The 18,403-nt window shown below is 35.6% G+C and overlaps 2 protein-coding genes across 2 annotated transcripts; one reads left to right on the top strand and one right to left on the bottom strand.

The window, feature by feature from the left end:
* Nucleotides 1-1,503: 1,503 nt before the first annotated feature.
* LOC110605497 (probable inositol transporter 2) lies at nt 1,504-5,077 on the top strand. Its single transcript, XM_021744100.2, has 6 exons — nt 1,504-1,910; nt 2,036-2,106; nt 2,759-3,094; nt 3,183-3,290; nt 3,371-3,970; nt 4,046-5,077. The coding sequence occupies exons 1-6, from the start codon at nt 1,775-1,777 to the stop codon at nt 4,526-4,528; spliced, it is 1,734 nt and encodes a 577-aa protein (XP_021599792.1). The 5' UTR covers nt 1,504-1,774; the 3' UTR covers nt 4,529-5,077.
* Nucleotides 5,078-5,467: 390 nt separating this feature from the next.
* Nucleotides 5,468-12,409, bottom strand: LOC110605496 (50S ribosomal protein HLP, mitochondrial). The gene is made up of 3 exons (XM_021744099.2): nt 12,260-12,409; nt 10,870-10,961; nt 5,468-6,098 (listed from the first exon to the last, which is right to left on the bottom strand). The coding sequence occupies exons 1-3, from the start codon at nt 12,291-12,293 to the stop codon at nt 5,724-5,726; spliced, it is 501 nt and encodes a 166-aa protein (XP_021599791.1). The 5' UTR covers nt 12,294-12,409; the 3' UTR covers nt 5,468-5,723.
* Nucleotides 12,410-18,403: the final 5,994 nt, after the last annotated feature.

Below are 18,403 nucleotides of genomic sequence, written 5' to 3'. Positions count from 1 at the left end.
TCTAATTATTTTAGGAGAATAACAGCATCTTGCAATTGGAAATAAAATATTTAAAAACCCTACAGAAAAGGAAATTAATTACATAATTGAAGAAAAATAAGAACATATTGCATCTAATTTATGATCATGCCATAATCCAATCCACTTGTTTCGCTAATCAGTGGACAATATAATTCCATGATTAATATGAATTATGAAATATATTTTATTTACATAAATTAATTTCTCCACAAATTACTCAATTGAGAATCTTTCAAAGAGGAATAATAATAATAATATTCACTATGCTAAGCTATAATTTAATTTATGCAATTGATATTGCTGTGAGAAACAACTAAAAATTTGGGAAAATTAATATTTTTTTTTCTCATAAAGGGACGCTAAGAACTTTTCTCAATTATATATAAACATGAAATTATATTTATATATTAATAAATTTGCATATTATTCATCCTCTCAAATATATATTATTGATGAAATATTTTCTTATAAATTTTCAATATTATTTTCTATATATATGTACATACAAATTTCTAATATATATATATAAACTAATTAATATTTATCTCATTATATTTCATATGATTTTCTTAATTATTATTTAATAACCTGCTTTAAATACAAATTAGAGATCTTTAATTTGAATAAAATAAACTTATTTTACTTATAGTATCTATGAAATTTTTATAATGAAATTTTAAACAGATATATATATCTTTGTAATTTTTATGATCTCAATTACACTTTCCAAACTAAACATAATTCTTTTATAAATTATTTATGACTTTCCAAACTATATCTCATAAAAATTTCAGGTCAGTCTCAACAAACATATTCCTCAATTTCAAACGAGTTTTCATAAGAAAATTACTATTAAACAGATTCAATCGATCTATATGTTAGTGATATCTCTTATCAGACAACTAGTCACATTATTATCAGATTATCAGAAAATGCTTTATTTATCTTAATTTTCACCGAATTATCAGAAAATATTATATTTATTTTAATTTTTTTACGGTATAAAAGAAAAAAAATCACAAAGATAAATGACCGTTAGTATCTCACGTTAGTACTCACACTAGTACTCGAAATTCTAAACATTATATTATTCTCTTCGACTTACGGAATTGAACATCTTTAACTTACAGACTTGAATATCGAAATAACCATCGTAGACAACCACCATCTCATATTCTATTTCTCACAGATTTAATCAATCAGTACAATTTCATTCTAATCACGTCATTAATTTCTTTTATTTTATTTGTCATAAATTTAATCAATCAGTACAATTTTATTTCGGTAACATCATTAATTTTTTTTAATATATTTTTTTTTAATTTTAAATTAATAGATAAGGATGATACTTTATATTGATTATATTTATATACACAAGCAATCTTGAATCACTTAAGAGAGTGAATCTTTTTATCTTTTTTTATGATAAAAAAGCAACTTAATTATTTATGACTTTGGCAGAATTGAGCCCTCCGGCAGACGAGAAAGTTGGCAGACCTCGAAGTATATATACATCCCCTCACATCCCAAGCTTTCACTCAGATTTTCTCTCTTTTTTCCTCCTCGGCTTCTCCTTTACCAGAAGGGGAGAAAAAAAAACCCAATTAGACACACAAATCTCTCTTTCTCTGTCAATACACATATTCATTGTTAGTCTCCTGCTGCCTCTGTGTGGTTGGCAGATGAGGGTAGAGTAGTAGAGAGAAAAGTTAAGAGAGTTGGTTTCTTGTTTTGTCTTTCGTTCAACAGATCAATGGAAGGAGGGATACCTGCAGGCACAAATTCATCAGCCTTTAGGGAATGCTTCTCTCTGGCTTGGAAGAATCCTTTTATTCTTCGCCTTGCTTTTTCTGCAGGCATTGGAGGCCTTCTCTTTGGCTATGACACAGGTCCCTCCCCCCCCCTCCCTCTTTTTACACGTTCTATACACACAGACACGTATTTTTCTTTATTTACTTAGAATATGCTTTTTGGTCTTTTTTCTATAATTTTTAATTTTCATATTTTTATACAGGAGTTATTTCTGGAGCCCTTCTTTATATTAGAGATGACTTCAAGTCTGTGGACAGAGAAACTGTGCTGCAGGTGTTCTGTAGATGATAGTCTCTTTTCTTTTTTTTTTTTTTTAGTTTGCTAATCTGATTCACCTAAAAAGTGAGCTTCTTCCTTATTGTTTCTAACCATGAGACCTTCACTTGCCTCTTGAATCTCACAGATTATAATAATTTAATCCTAAAAGTAGGGCTTTGCAGTCTGTGTTTGAAATCCAAAGGTTAGATTTTGTTTGATAGCAGAGCATCATATATAAATATTATGGTTTTGTTTGTATATAATCCCTTCATAATATAATAGTTTTTTTTTTTTCCATTTTATCCTAAGTTACAGATTATTTTCCATTTTAAATTAGAATTTATTTGGTAATAAAGAAAAACACCAAAACTAGCGAGGATGATGCATTAAATTAATATCTATTCATCAATATATTAGGATGCCTTATTTTATATGCATTAAAAAAATATTTTATTAATTTTACAGTGAGTTAATATCATTAAAATTTTTTTATCAATATAGAACATATTAGGAACAAGAGATAAAATAAAATGTTGAGAAAAATATTAACCAAACGCAAGTGGAACCTGTTAGTAATAGTGATTCTGATGTGGCTGAAACAAACACTAAGCAGCAGGTCTTGTATGATTATTAGTAATCCTGTGTAGTTTGATGAAACATAAAATAGGAGAGCATTGTAAGCATGGCAGTTTCAGGAGCAATCATTGGAGCAGCAATTGGTGGATGGTTAAATGATCGGTATGGAAGAAGAAGTGCAATCCTCCTTGCAGATATCCTGTTTTTCATTGGAGCTCTAGTCATGGCTGCTTCTCCTGGCCCAGCTCTTCTCATTGTCGGTCGAGTTTTTGTTGGACTTGGTGTTGGAATGGCATCAATGACATCTCCTCTGTACATTTCAGAGGCTTCTCCTGCAAAAATCAGAGGTGCCCTAGTCAGTACTAATGGATTTCTAATCACTGGTGGCCAGTTTCTTTCATATCTCATCAACTTGGCCTTTACTAAGGTAAAGCAAGACAAACTTGTTAAAACCTGAAGCTTCTGAACTAGTCCATTTCAAGGCATTAACAAATGGTTTTCTTTTTGGGTTTTAGGCACCTGGAACATGGCGGTGGATGCTTGGGATTGCCGGAGTTCCAGCTTTTCTGCAGTTCATTCTAATGCTGCTACTTCCCGAATCGCCTCGCTGGCTGTACCGAAAGGTTGTCTTCTTATTCACTCTTCATTTGTGGTTTCCTAGGCAATATTGTACTTGCAAGCTATAAAATTTTTCATGTGACAGGGAAGGGAAGAAGAAGCCAAAGCCATACTGAGGAAAATATATCCAGCTGATGAAGTTGAATCAGAAATTCAGGACCTTAAGGTATCAACTGAGAAAGAAATTGAGGAAGAAGGAGATCCTAAGAACATTAACCTCATCAAACTATGCAAAACCACAACTGTGAGAAGAGGACTCATTGCTGGTGTTGGCCTTCAGGTTTTCCAACAGTTTGTGGGAATTAACACAGTTATGTATTATAGCCCCACCATAGTTCAGTTGGCTGGTTTTGCATCAAACCAGACTGCTCTGCTGCTTTCGCTTGTGACTGCTGGCCTCAATGCGTTGGGTTCTATTCTGAGCATATACTTCATTGACAGGACTGGGAGGAAGAAGCTTCTCACTATCAGTTTGGTTGGGGTGATACTTTCACTTGGTCTTTTATCAGGAATTTTCCATGAGACTACAACTCAATCACCAATGATTAAAGCGACTGAATCTCGCTATGGAAATTATACCTGCCCTGATTACAGTTCAGCAATGAATGCTGCTTCCTGGGACTGCATGAAATGCTTGAAGGCCACACATCCAGATTGTGGGTTTTGTGCTTCATCTTCTGATAAGGTATTTTAAAATACATCCATCATTAATGAAGCTACTAGCTTTGTTCCTAACCATCACTCTGTCAAATTATTGCAGCTACTGCCTGGGGTGTGTTTGATTTCAAATGACAAAGTGAAGGATCTCTGCCATGGAGACCACAGAGAATGGTACACAAGGGGATGTCCAAGCAAAAATGGATGGGTTGCACTAATAGGCCTTTCACTCTACATCATATCCTTCTCTCCTGGAATGGGTACCGTTCCGTGGATAGTCAACTCTGAGATCTACCCTCTAAGGTTCAGAGGAGTTTGTGGAGAAATAGCTGCCACAGCAAACTGGATATCAAATCTCATAGTTGCACAATCCTTCTTATCATTGACACAAGCTATTGGAACTGCTTGGACATTTCTAATATTTGGGTTTATATCTGTAGTTGCCTTGGTGTTCGTCTTTGTCTGTGTGCCTGAAACAAAGGGGCTACCAATTGAGGAGGTTGAGAAGATGCTGGAGCTCAGATCTCTGCACTACAAGTTCTGGGAAAAGAGGTCCGAACCATTCAAGAAAAAACCAGAAGTCTGATTAGAGGAACCTTGGAAATTTAAGAATGAAGATTTGCCAAGTGTATAACTAATCTAAACTCGAGATGTACTGCAGTTTCCTGAATGATGGAATAGACAGTTCACCTGCATTCAAGAGTAGTTAGAAATCTGAAATTTTATATAAATGTAATTCACTAGAATCAGATATCTGCATATTTTGAGAGTGGGTATCTGTATACTAGTGGATGTAAAATTCAGATTGGAGTCTGTATCCCCTTGGCAGTCTGCTTCTTTAGTATGATATTAATAGAATTGGAAGCAGATTTCCATCTTCTAGTCATCTTGAGGCGCATATGAATATGTAGACGTTTTCATAATAAAATAAAAATATACTGTCACTGAAAAAATTATTACAAGGGGTTAGATGTTATATTGTAGAAACCTCCCTGGATTGGGACAAGCTTTTGTCTCTCGCCTTTGAAGCGGACTGAGATTTACATCCATTATCAAGAATAGATGGATTTTCTTGGTTCGAGTTTTTCTAATAAATGCCATCTTTTCTTGGTTTGAGCTTTTCGAAGATTTTTGTCAATCGCATCCTGAAGTTAAATTCCAAGCCGAAGATTTTTTTTTTTTTTTTTTTTTTTAAATAGCTCCAACCCTATTAACTCATTAATTTTTGGCCCTTCACGATTTGAGCTTTTTTTTTTTTTTTCTGGGTTGGTTATTGCATCTTAAGTGAAATTCCAGACAGAACAAATTTGTTTTCGCACTAAAACAAAAACATTTAATATTTTAATTATATAAAAAGGCTTGGAAGAGAGTATGACTGTTTGCCATGAATTAGAGTTCCGTTTCAACAATTTTGATTCTAACAGAAAAAATGTTTAATCAATTACAAGTAATCAGTTGGTATCTTCTCTACCCAAGAAAAAACAAACAGTTGATTTATCAAGGTAGGATATGATTTTCCTACTAATTAAGAAAAGAGAAACTTGAGAATACCAATTGAAACCTTTGTACAAATGGATCACAATACTAATATTAGGTCAAGTCTATTGAGAGATGTGAATTCCAATTGATCACTGGCTTAGCATCTAAAGGTAAAAGAAATCCAACAAAGATTACAAAATTTTGTTTCTTTCTTCAAAGCTGCACCTCAATAATATAACAGATGGTCCCTAGCACAGAAATTTCAACAATTGTTACTTTCTGAAAATAGTAGATCAAATACCTCAGGCAATATGCTCAGCCAGAGTAAGGATCTTGACGTGCTTTTTCTTCCTTAGCTCATGTGGAACTGGCCCAAACACTCTGGTTCCAATCGGCTGACCTTGCTTATCAACTAGTACTACTGCGTTGTCATCGAATTTGACCTCACTACCATCACAGCGGCCTCTCTGCATTGCAGCACGCACGACTACTCCATACACAACCTTTCCTTTCTTCACTTTTCCATTTGGCATTGCTTCCTTTACTGAAGCTATTATTGTGTCCCCTAATCTTGCCCCTTTCTTTCCCTTCAGAGCTTGTATGCACATCACCTTCTTTGCACCCGAATTGTCCACAACTTTGAGAACTGTCCTCATTTGGATGAAAGTCCTTTGTTGCTGCAAAAGTCAAAAGAAATATTAAGGCCATGATTAGAAAGGGAAATGGCAGAGGATGATAGCAGATTTAATGGAATAACAAAAGAAAAGGCTGAGTTATGCCGGATATGTTAGTATAGAGATTTTTCTGTATAGAGATTTTTCTAGTAGGTTCTAGTAGACTCTTGTATTTTCTAGTAAATACCTTATAGACTTGGATCACCTATAAATAGGTGAGGTATGTGTACCGGAAAGATACTTCAGAATATACAATACCAATACATGTCAAGATACTATTATTTAATCAAGATGGTATCAGAGCCTTTAATTACCTAACCTCTTTCCTTCTCCCGTCCAGAGACTCGAAGACCCAAACTCCTTCCTCCTTCAAGCTTCCTCTGCGCTTCCTCTGCTCTTTTCCGTCTGCAACTTCACCGGCGAATTTCTTCTCCATCCTTTTCAAATTTGAGCTGTTTCTGCCTCTTCATCTTCTACTTCAATTTCCGGTTCAAAATCGAAAGTCATCGTCACAAGAGAACAAGGCAAAAGCAGCAGAATCCATCTCCCCTCACGACCAGAAACATTTAATCGAGACCTCTCTTTTCCCCAATCAGATATTTCCTTGAAAAAAATAAAAAAAAATGGCAGAAAGCAGTTATGCTAGGCACTGAGCAATTCGACTCCGACGATCTCCAAGACGGTCGATGATGCCTTGATGCTGCAAAACTCAGATAATCCGGCGATGCTTCTCGTGTCTGTTCAATTAAACGGAATCAATTATCAAGCATCTAAAGGTAAAAAAAAAAAAGCTGGAGCTACTGCGACAGGAGATGAGCAGATTGGTCAAAGGGAAAACGGTTGCCTCAATAAATACAGCCTACTGTCACAATCCGGCCAACTATACTGGTAACGGCTTCAGCTCTTTCAGTCCCACTGATTGTTCTGGTAATGGCTCTTTAAACTCTTTTACTCATAAAATTTCTTCAATATTCGCCTGTTGTGCTATGATAACTGGATCAGAAGCATGGATAATTGATACTGGTGCATCAGATCATGTCACACCGTATAACCATCATATGAAATCTATATGTTCTGTTACTGCTCCAATAACTGTACACTTGCCAAATGGCTCTTCCACACAGGTCACACACTGGAAATGTTGCATTAAACACACATATGAAATTAATTGATGTCCTCCTTGTTCCTGATTTTAATATGAATCTTCTGTCTGTATCCAAGCTACTTAAGCATGCCAATTTGACAATACAATTTTATTCATCCTGTTGTTTTTTTCAGGACCAGAAGAATAGGTCTGTTATAGCTGTTGGAAAAATGATTAGTGGTTTATACATTTTAGACAATAATAGCTTCTCTGTTTCCAGTATCCTGTCCTGTGTTGACTCTGTGTGTAATAAAATTGCCCCAAACCTCAATGTAAAAATGGCTGAGCTTCAAAAGTGCAATAAAGAAGCTACACATCTTGCAAATTCTATAATAAAAATTCCTTTCTCTGTGATTCATGCTAGATTAGGACACTCGTCTTGTCATAAAATATCTCATATACCTATGCTAAAGCAGATTGTTGACACTAATCACACGTGTACCTTATGTCCTCTAGCTAAAATGTCCAGATTGCCCTTTCACAATAGTAATACGGTTACTGCCAATCCTTTCGATCTTGTGCATATGGACTTATAGGGACCTTTTTCTATTCATTTTATCACTGGTGCTAGGTTCTTTTTAACTATTGTTGATGATAAGACTAGGGCAACTTGGACCTATATGCTTAGATTTAAAGATCAGACATATTCTGTTTTGACATTTTTCATTCAATATGTCAATACACAATTTGGAACAAAAATTAAAAATATAAGGTCTGACAATGGAGGAGAATTTATTAATAAAAAGTGTACTTCTTTGCTTTCTTCATACGGTATTGTTCATCAAACTACTTGCCCTTATACACCTCAACAGAACGGGACAGTAGAAATTAAACATAAGCACCTTCTCAACATAGCTAGAGCCATCCAGTTTCAGGCTCAATTTTCAAAAAATTATTGGTCTGAGTGTATATTGGCTGCTACCTACATCATTAACAGAATACCAGTCAAAGCTTTAGGATGGATAACTCCTTTTGAAGCCTTGTTTCATAAATCACCCAGTTATGATCACCTAAGAACTATTGTTGCCTGTGTTTTGCCATTAATAACAACCCTCAAAAGGATAAATTTGACTCTAGATCTACCAAATGTATTCTCCTTGGATACTCAACTACACAGAAGGGGTATAGATTACAAAACTTAGACACAAAACAAATTTTTGTTAATAGAGATGTTCTTTTTCATGAATCCACTTTCCCTTTTCGACATAATCCCTCTCAGGAGTCTTCTTTTTCAGATATTGTTCTTCCTGTTAATTTAGTTGATGACGAATCAAGCTCTTCCTTTAATGTTCAGGTTCCACCACATCCGGGTTCTATTTCCCAATCACCTCTTTTCCCACTCTTCCTTTAAGAAAGAGTACCAGAATTCATAGTAAACCCACTTGGATGCAAGATTTTGTTGTAAATCATCTATCCACTACTCCTAACGTCGGTTTGTCTGTTTGCTTTACACCTTCACATCACATTTATCTTAATACAATTTCTCACATTCATGAACCCTGCACTTACACTCAAGCCTCCAATGACCCTAATTGGATTGAAGCCATGGACCATGAACTTACAGCTCTTGAAAAAAATGGAACATGGATTCTCACTGATCTTCCAAAAGGAAAAAAAGGCCATTGGTTCTAAATGGGTATACAAGGTTAAAACCAAGCCCAATGGGGAAGTTGATAGATATAAAGCTCGTTTAGTGGCTAAAGGATATAATCAAATAGAGGGATTAGATTTTAAAGATCGGTTTTCTCCTGTAGCTAAAGTCGTCACCATTCAGATCTTTATTGCCTTAGCTACTTCTAAAAACTGGCCTATCTTTCAAATTGACATTAATAATGCCTTTTTACATGGTTTCTTGGAAGAAGAAGTATACATGCATCCTCCTGCAGGTTACTCCAAAGCTAGTCCGGGACAAGTTTGTTTGTTAAAACGATCACTCTATGGTTTAAGGCAGGCTTCTCGGCAATGGAACTTGGAGTTCACATCTTTTATCCAGTCCTTGGGCTTTGTTCGGTCAGTACATGATAATTGTCTTTTCACACGGGATGACAATGGTACATTCACTATCCTGCTAATCTATGTAGATGATGTCATTATAAGTGGTAATTCTGTACATACCATTGATCAGATTAAAAGTGCCTTACATTACAAATTTACTATTAAAGATCTTGGTCATTTGAAATATTTCCTTGGTTTAGAAATTGCTAGATCTGCTTCTGGTACTCTCATCGGTCAAAGAAAATTTATCTCTGATGTTTTAGGTGACACCGTCATGTTACATGCTAAGAATGCTTCTATTCCTCTACCCAAAGGTTTGAATCTTGATCCTTCTACTGGTGATTTACTTTCTGAGCCTGATAAATATAGGCGGCTAATTGGCAGGTTGTTATACATTAACATTACTAGACCTGACATTAGCTTTGCAGTTCATTATCTCAGTCAGTTTATGTCAAGTCCTAGAAAGCCCCATTGGGACGCCGCCTGCCATGTCTTAAGATATCTTAAGACTTACCTAGCTAAGGGGTTATATTTTTCTGCTACGTCCGGCTTGTCTAATCTTTCCGCTTATTATGATGCAGATTGGGCCACTTGTTCTTTCTCTAGGAAATCTGTTACTGGTTTTTGTATTTTTTTAGGAGATTCTCTTATCAGCTGGAAAACCAAGAAACAAAAAACAGTTTCCAAATCCTCTACCGAAGCTGAATATCGAAGCATGGGAGCTGTCGTGTGTGAGCTTTTATGGATTTCATATATATTAAAAGACTTACAAGTTAATGTGCAATTTCCTATTTCTTTGCAGTGTGATAATCAAGCAGCCATTCATATAGCTAACAATCCTGTTTTTCATGAAAGAACAAAGCATCTTGACATAGATTGTCATCTGGTCAGGGAACAACTCCAAAAAGGTTTTGTTGCTCCTGTTCACGTGTCATCCACTTCTCAGCTTGCAGATGTCTTTACTAAACCATTGGCCACTCCACAGCACCATTTTTTTGTCTCCAAGTTGCATCTGGTTGCTTTGCCCCCTGATCCAACTTGAGGGGGATGTTAGTATAGAGATTTTTCTGTATAGAGATTTTTCTAGTAGGTTCTAGTAGGCTCTTGTATTTTCTAGTAAATACCTTGTAGACTTGGATCACCTATAAATAGGTGAGGTATGTGTACTGGAAAGATGCTTCAGAATATACAATACCAATACATGTCAATATACTATCATTTAATCAAGAGGATATGTAGCATACTTCAGACTCTGAAATTGCTTTATCAAAGAAATAAGTGGCTTGTATTCATCATTATCAAGGAACATAGGTCAAAATTATACTGAATGTTGGACAAAAAGATGAAAGAAAAAATGGTTTCCACTTTCCAATCATTTACAGTAGGGAGAGATAAGGGGGGGAAAAAAGAAAAGCCAACTACATTCAAATTTGTTATAAGGCCACATCTTTGTCAACAACTTAATTAAGTATTTCAATGCATCATCTTAAGATTAAAGAAATAAGTCCCCAGTTTTTAGACTCCAAGTAAGATTTATCACTTCAAGAAATCAAAGCATGTTAAAAAAAACAAACCAAATCAAAATTGTGCATGATCACAACTGAGGGCTTAAAAATCATATAAAAATAAACTAACCTGAAACATGAAATTACTGCATGCCATCTGTTGTGATGAGTCCAATAAGCCAGAAAAGTTGTTGCTAAGACCCCCCAACAATGAACGGCTCACTAGTCACGTTTTCCAATAAATTAAATGAACCAATGAGTAAACTATCAGAATTAACAGTTAATCACAAGAACCAACACTTAATTTACTTGAATCAAGAGAAATCAAAGGCAATATGATGAAACGGTCCAGACAGTCTCAAAAGGCCAAGCTACCTTCAATTCACACATCGCCAACAAGAAGATAAATGACCACAATATTTTACAACAACATAGATGATGCCCCTTCTGTTTGGATGCTTAATTGTGTAGGGCAAAAGTATAGAAATTAAAGAGGAAAAATGAAGATAAAAGAAAAAAAAGTTAGAAATTTGATTTTATTCATATTGTTTAAACAAATAAGGGCATTTAAATATTTAATACACATAACACTTATTTCTCTTCATTTATCTCCATTTCCCACCAATTTGGAGAGAAATGTTGGGTTTGGAAAATAAAATTTGTTTTATTTTCTCTTCTCTCCACCTCCCTCAATCGAAACAAAGGGTAAAGTCTAACAACACGAAAAAGCATGCACATTAGTTCTGCCTCAAAGAAGAAATCTACAGTATCAGTTCGAAGAATTTTTTTAGAAAGCATGAACATTATGGACACAAGGACAGTTAGTTGGACTCCTACACAATCTTTATTGAGCACAAATGGCTTGAAAAGCGTAATTAATCTCATTTAAAAGAAAAAAGGCTTAACAATAATAGCGGCATGTAAACTAAGCTTGGATGCGACTATTTCAAGCTTCTTCGAATCATCAATTAGCCAAAAAATAATAATAATAATAACTTTTAGAGGCTAATGGACTAAACATTCGCTATGCGTAAGCAAATGCATCCTAGTTCCACTAGGAACCATATCACCCATAACTGATCATTGGAAAAGCATGAATTAAACACATACAAATTAGCACGCACGCTGTTTTTTAAAAAGTTTCAAACAATTCTTACAGGGTGTTTACCACAGAGAGCAATGGAATGGAAATGCAATCCCATTTGGTTACATAATCTCGTTCGTTAGAAAAGCAATTTCACAAGTATGAATGATCCATTCCAGATTCAGGCATTAGTATTATAAGAAAATACTAATAAAAGCTTCTTATAAAATGCAGAGAATATGCTTCACCCTTTTTCAACCCAAACACTCATAATTTATTATTTCATTCAAGAACCACTCAGGATGCAGAACATGAATTCCAAAGCTCAGCAAGTACAACCAGCTCAATCACACACATAAACAAGAAGAAATAGGCATCTAAAAAACAACTCAAAAGAGAGGAAGCACTTGATAAAAACCATACGGAAACAACGTACCACGAGAAACTTTAGAAACTAAACTTGCAGCCATGTTCTGCGCCTAACTTGCCTAACTTGCCTAACTTGATTAGTAAAAAGAGAAAGAAATAGTAATCAGAATCAGATATCACCGGAAATAGAAAGCAGAGGAGCACAGATGCTGAATCGCGGTCACGGAGACTCGATAGCTAAATAGAAAAACCTCAAAAGGGGGAAACGTACTGACAAATGGAGGCCCAATCCCACATGGACAAACCCTAAGGCCTGCTTCAGCTTAGGGCCGTAAATGAAGGACGCTGCTCCTAAACTAATCAAAACTCGGCTCCATCAGACCCAAAGCGCTGGCGTTTTAATTATTATACACAAATAATAACTATTTTTAGATAAAATTTTAATTTAAAAATTATTATGGAAAATAAATGGTGGACTACTTTATGTCCACCACTTTTTACTAATCATAACGTCAACTCGTTAGTGAAAGCTATTTATTTAGTTTTGAACTGACTTGATTTATTAATATATCTTATATTATATAGTTTTAAAGTCAAAAGTGATACCATCACATAATCAAACCGATGGTGGACCTAACTTATCAAAACCTAATGCCATCCACTTATCATTTAGCTTCCAATTAAATCAAATTTTCTCGTTTTGACCCATTAGTATCCATACATGCATGACTTTATTTAAATTAAAAAAGTCCCTTTCAATATCTAATCAATTAAATATTTATTTTATACTTCATTTATTTTATAAAAAATATTTTTCATATTTTCTATTGTATAAACATTCAAAAATTTAATTTTAAGTGTAATAAAAAGGATATTTTGTATATAGACATCAACGTCAAACTGATGAGGATAAAGTCAAATATTGCAGGAACAAAATCATAATAATCATATGCAAAATCCCATCAAGACTTTATTTAATATTTTTGTAATGAAGAGATAGACATAGTAAATTTGGTAAGGTGGTCAAAGCAAATGTAGAAGACCTTTGAAATGAGAAAGAAGAATATGAGATCTTCACGCCATTGTAGTGGATTTTTGAGAGTGGGATTAAATACCTCCCCCCTTTGGCCTTTGACTCCCAAATCATCATGATCTTTGACAACTCAACGTTCATCCGCTACACAAACAAATACACACACATATATATATATATTGAAAGAATTACTATAAAATTTTTGAATTTTAAAAAATTTATTAATTTATTTTTATTTTAAAATTAATCAATTAAAGTGTTTATATATTTTTATAAAATTAAAGTTTTTAATTATAATTAAATAGATTAAATAGTATATATATTTATAATTATAGAAAGTAAATAATATGTATAAATAAAATTATATATTAATTAAGATAATATAAAATTTATTACTTTAATTTTTTTTGAAATGGGTTAATTATTTTAATTATATTAATTATGAAATAAATAAATGTATTTTTATAGGAGAGAGAAAATTTTAAAAAAAAAACAGACATAAAAGTGTAGGGAAAAGAGAAAAAAAGAGAGAGAGAGAAGGGTTAAAAAAAAAAAAAAGAAGCAAGTGAAAAAGGCCGGTAACCAAATCATCATCACGATCATCCATCCAACACAGAAGAGAGAAGGATCAGCAACTGAAGGGTGGATATTGCTGTAGCTGAAAATTTCTCATAACTGATCAAGACCATGACACGTGCTGTGGTCTGGTCATCGAGAAGTCAGCCCATAGATCCTTTAGACCATGACACGTGCCTGTGCTTCTCTCTCGAGCGTGTCACAAACTCTGTCACTGACTCACTCTCTTTTGCCTTGAACTTCTCACCAAAACCCACTTTTCCCAACTCCCCATTTCACCTTTATCCTTTTTTCTCATATGCCTCTCCCTTCCCTTCATCCCCTAATAATTTATACTCATCCATTCTCATGTGGGTTTTGCTTATCATATGCTTTTTCCCATTAATTAATATTTGAATTTGCAAGCCTTCTTAAGAAAAAGCAAAATACTAATATGGAATTACTATTTGTTTAAAGCGTGGAGTTTAGGATTATGCTAATGTTGGCTTTTTTTCAACCGGCAAGTGATTAAGCATGGAATTGCGAGTCCATCAAGAATAAAAGTGTGTGTTCTTTCTTTTTATTTTTGACCGGTAATGCAAGAGCATTGAGTTGTTTTTGTTTTTAGACCTTTTTTTTTTGGGTAATTGAGGATTCTAGGGAGAAATTGCCATGTTTTTAAACTTTTTTTTTTTATGAAAAGTTATAAAGGCAAGAACCTAGTATGTGTATGTCCTTCCCCTACCAACTTCCATGTCCAAGAGATTTTAGTATCATACAAAAAATAAAATAAACAATGACCCTTCAACATCAAAGCTGCATTTAGTGGATTAAAGGGTACAAAATCTCCAGGCTAGTGAGATGGGATGGGATGGGATAGGATAGGATAGGTGATAGATTTTGCTACTTACAAAATCTTGGATAAGTCTAATTTATATAATTTTAATGTTAAAATATTCCAAATGAACATGGTCACTCATCATGAACTTCAGGAGTAAAGAAGGTTTTTTTTTTTTAAAAAAAAAAATCCTAATTTTAATTGATTTGCTTTGGTTGTGTAGGCTATAATGGGTAAAAAAAAAAAAACTAAAGGAAAGGTAAAATTTACCGGTTATTCAGCAGAAAATTCAATTTAATTTTTGAAATGAAATTATTGGATTCAATAATGTAAAAATTTTCCTCTGAATCAGAATTGCTCCATTAATTAATTAATAATAAAAGGTTTGAGTGGCCTACCTTCATGCTATTTTGTTTGCCAGCAAAGGGATCATAGTTGATGTCTGTTAGTTTCCCAGCCCATCAAAAGCTAATCTTTTCATAATTAATTATTGCTTTAATTATTAATTAAATATGGGTAGCAAAGAGATTCATCATTCTTGTACGGACCAATAACTTGTTTTTCCTAAATTGCATCCTCAAAATAAAATCAATCAAAAACACCTTTTCCAAAAGTGCGTGACTGAGTTCTCAACTCGCCATTTGGGTGGTGGAAAAAAGAAAAAAAAAAAAAACCTTTTCTTTTCCTTCATCACTTTACATCTTAATTTATTACTTCTCTAATTTACCCCTGTTGTTTACTTCCAATTACAATTCTACCATTCTCACATTAGGGCTTTTACGACAAAAATTTTAAAAATATTATTTTTTTGTTTTAACTCAGTATTTAGGTTTTGTTTGATAATATTAATTATTATAGTAATTATTAACTATTTTAATAGTGAATAATTAAAATTTTTAAGAATTAATTTTTTATAATTTATTCGTTCAACCACTAAATAATATAATTTTAATTAATTTTTATAATGTTTAAGTAATTATTATAAAAAGAGTTATTAGCTATTGAAAATAAGTACCAACTGATAAATATTTTCCTCTTCCTGGTCCATGATAGATCTGGTTTTCCTCTGGGTCCTTTCTTGTTGGGCTCCCTGATGGGTCTCTCCATGTTCTACCTGGTGAAAGGACCTGTAAATAAGAAAGAATGGTCAGGGGCCTACCGGGTGTGCCCCGGCAGAGGCCCTCCGACGCTCAAGTCAGATTTTATGGCTCAGAGTAGTATATTTAGGCAAGGGTTACAGTAAGAATAAAAATGGTGTCCAGGAAGGAGAAGGAAGAAGAAAAGAGCCCCTCTGCGTGGCTTCTACCGTGATATATATATCTGTCTCTCTGCCACAATGCTAGCTGTCTTCTGTCGCCTAGCTCCGTATGTACGGATGTGTCAGGCGCCTGCTCCATGCGTAACGGCCATTAATTCTCCTCTGATACGTATGATTCTCCTCTGATACGCATGCGGAAGGACCTACCAGCGGGGCATCTTGGTCATTTTTCCCTTTCCGGGCTAGGTTGAATGGTAGGGCTGAAGTTGGGCCTGGTGAGGGCCTGATTACTGGGCCGAGAGGTTTGGGCCGGTTGGATTGAGGAGTCTAGGCGGAATCCGGCCCTGTGACTGAGCGGGCTGGACCTGGCTCTCGAGGGGAATATTGAAGCCTTCGGATCATGGACTGTTTTCATGGGCCTGGCCTTTATACCGGGGTGAAGAAATCCAGCGATCATCAATTGCCCCTTTATCTCCTCAGCAGTTATTCCATGACTGGTGAGGGGATAAATCTTTAAACTCTATTCATGACCGTGTGGTCCGAGAACTGTTCTTGTCGAAGGTATCCCTTTCTTGCCTTTTTATTATTTTTGTCTGAGCGTCGGACTCTCGTGTATGTTTTTTGCCCTTGAGTATTTATGGGTTGTCTTGTCTCGAGCGTTTTGCGGGCTTTTTGTTGCCTGGACCTTTCTCTAGACCAGCTGAGTTGGTTTAGTGTGAGCGGTCAATTCCCGAGGTCGGTGCCTCTTATGATTGCCCCTGATTCTCTGTTTTGGCTTTGTATTTTGGTATGCAGTTTGCTTAAGAATCGCCTTGCCTTAATTCGGTCTGCCTATTGGTTTTACCAGTACTGCGCTCGTTTTCTTGAGATTGGCATGGTGCTTTGGTACTTTTGGCTGTTGTGTGAGATCAAAGTCTCTCTACCTGATGACTCGAGGTCCTTTGGGAGGTCGGAGTTTAGCTTTTTATGGTTCCGTGCCCCAATCTTTTATGTGAGATCAGAACTGTGTTCTTATGAGTTGTTTTTGCTTGTAGCACCGGATGATCTTGAGGATTCCGGCCATTTTTTGCTCCGGGAGATCTTTGAGATCTTCGCCGGCCTTCTACCTTAGTGAGGTCTTCTACCTTAATGAGGTCTTCTACCTCTCCGAGAGGTCTTCTACTTTTCTGAGGTCTTCTGCCTCAGTGAGGTCTTCTGCCTCAGTGAGGTCTTCTGCCTCATTGAGGTCTTCTGCCTCTTTGAGGTCTTCTGCCTCATTGAGGTCTTCTGCCTCATTGAGGTCTTCTGCCTCATTTGAGGTCTTCTGCCTCTTTGAGGTCTTCTTTTGGTAGGACCTCGGTGAGGTCTTCTTTTGTCAAGACCTTATTGAGGTCTTCCTTTGTTAAGACCTCTTTGAGGTCTTCTTTTGTTAAGACCTTATTGAGGTCTTCCTTTGCTAGGACCTCAGTGAGGTCTTCTTTTGGTAGGACCTCGGTGAGGTCTTCTTTTGTCAAGACCTTATTGAGGTCTTCCTTTGTCAAGACCTCATTGAGGTCTTCTTTTGTTAAGACCTTATTGAGGTCTTCCTTTGCTAGGACCTCAGTGAGGTCTTCTTTTGTCAAGACCTTATTGAGGTCTTCCTTTGCTAGGACCTCAGTGAGGTCTTCTTTTGCTAGGACCTCGGTGAGGTCTTCTATTGTCAAGACCTTATTGAGGTCTTCCTTTGTCAAGACCTCATTGAGGTCTTCTTTTGTTAAGACCTTATTGAGGTCTTCTTTTGTTAAGACCTTATTGAGGTCTTCCTTTGCTAGGACCTCAGTGAGGTCTTCTTTTGCTAGGACCTCGGTGAGGTCTTCTATTGTCAAGACCTTATTGAGGTCTTCCTTTGTCAAGACCTCATTGAGGTCTTCTTTTGTTAAGACCTTATTGAGGTCTTCCTTTGCTAGGACCTCAGTGAGGTCTTCTTTTGTCAAGACCTTATTGAGGTCTTCCTTTGTCAAGACCTCATTGAGGTCTTCTTTTGTTAAGACCTTATTGAGGTCTTCTTTTGTTAAGACCTTTATTGAGGTCTTCCTTTGCTAGGACCTCAGTGAGGTCTTCTTTTGCTAGGACCTCGGTGAGGTCTTCTATTGTCAAGACCTTATTGAGGTCTTCCTTTGTCAAGACCTCATTGAGGTCTTCTTTTGCTAGGACCTCAGTGAGGTCTTCTTTTGCTAGGACCTCGGTGAGGTCTTCTTTTGGTAGGACCTCGGTGAGGTCTTCTTTTGTCAAGACCTTATTGAGGTCTTCCTTTGTCAAGACCTCATTGAGGTCTTCTTTTGTTAAGACCTTATTGAGGTCTTCCTTTGCTAGGACCTCAGTGAGGTCTTCTTTTGTCAAGACTTTATTGAGGTCTTCCTTTGCTAGGACCTCAGTGAGGTCTTCTTTTGCTAGGACCTCGGTGAGGTCTTCTTTTGGTAGGACCTCGGTGAGGTCTTCTTTTGTCAAGACCTTATTGAGGTCTTCCTTTGCTAGGACCTCAGTGAGGTCTTCTTTTGCTAGGACCTCG

This window comes from Manihot esculenta, chromosome 17 (assembly GCF_001659605.2).
Source record: "Manihot esculenta cultivar AM560-2 chromosome 17, M.esculenta_v8, whole genome shotgun sequence".
NCBI lineage: Eukaryota > Viridiplantae > Streptophyta > Magnoliopsida > Malpighiales > Euphorbiaceae > Manihot > Manihot esculenta.
The sequence above is the reverse complement of the archived record's forward strand: the minus strand, read 5'-3'. Positions and strand labels throughout refer to the sequence as shown.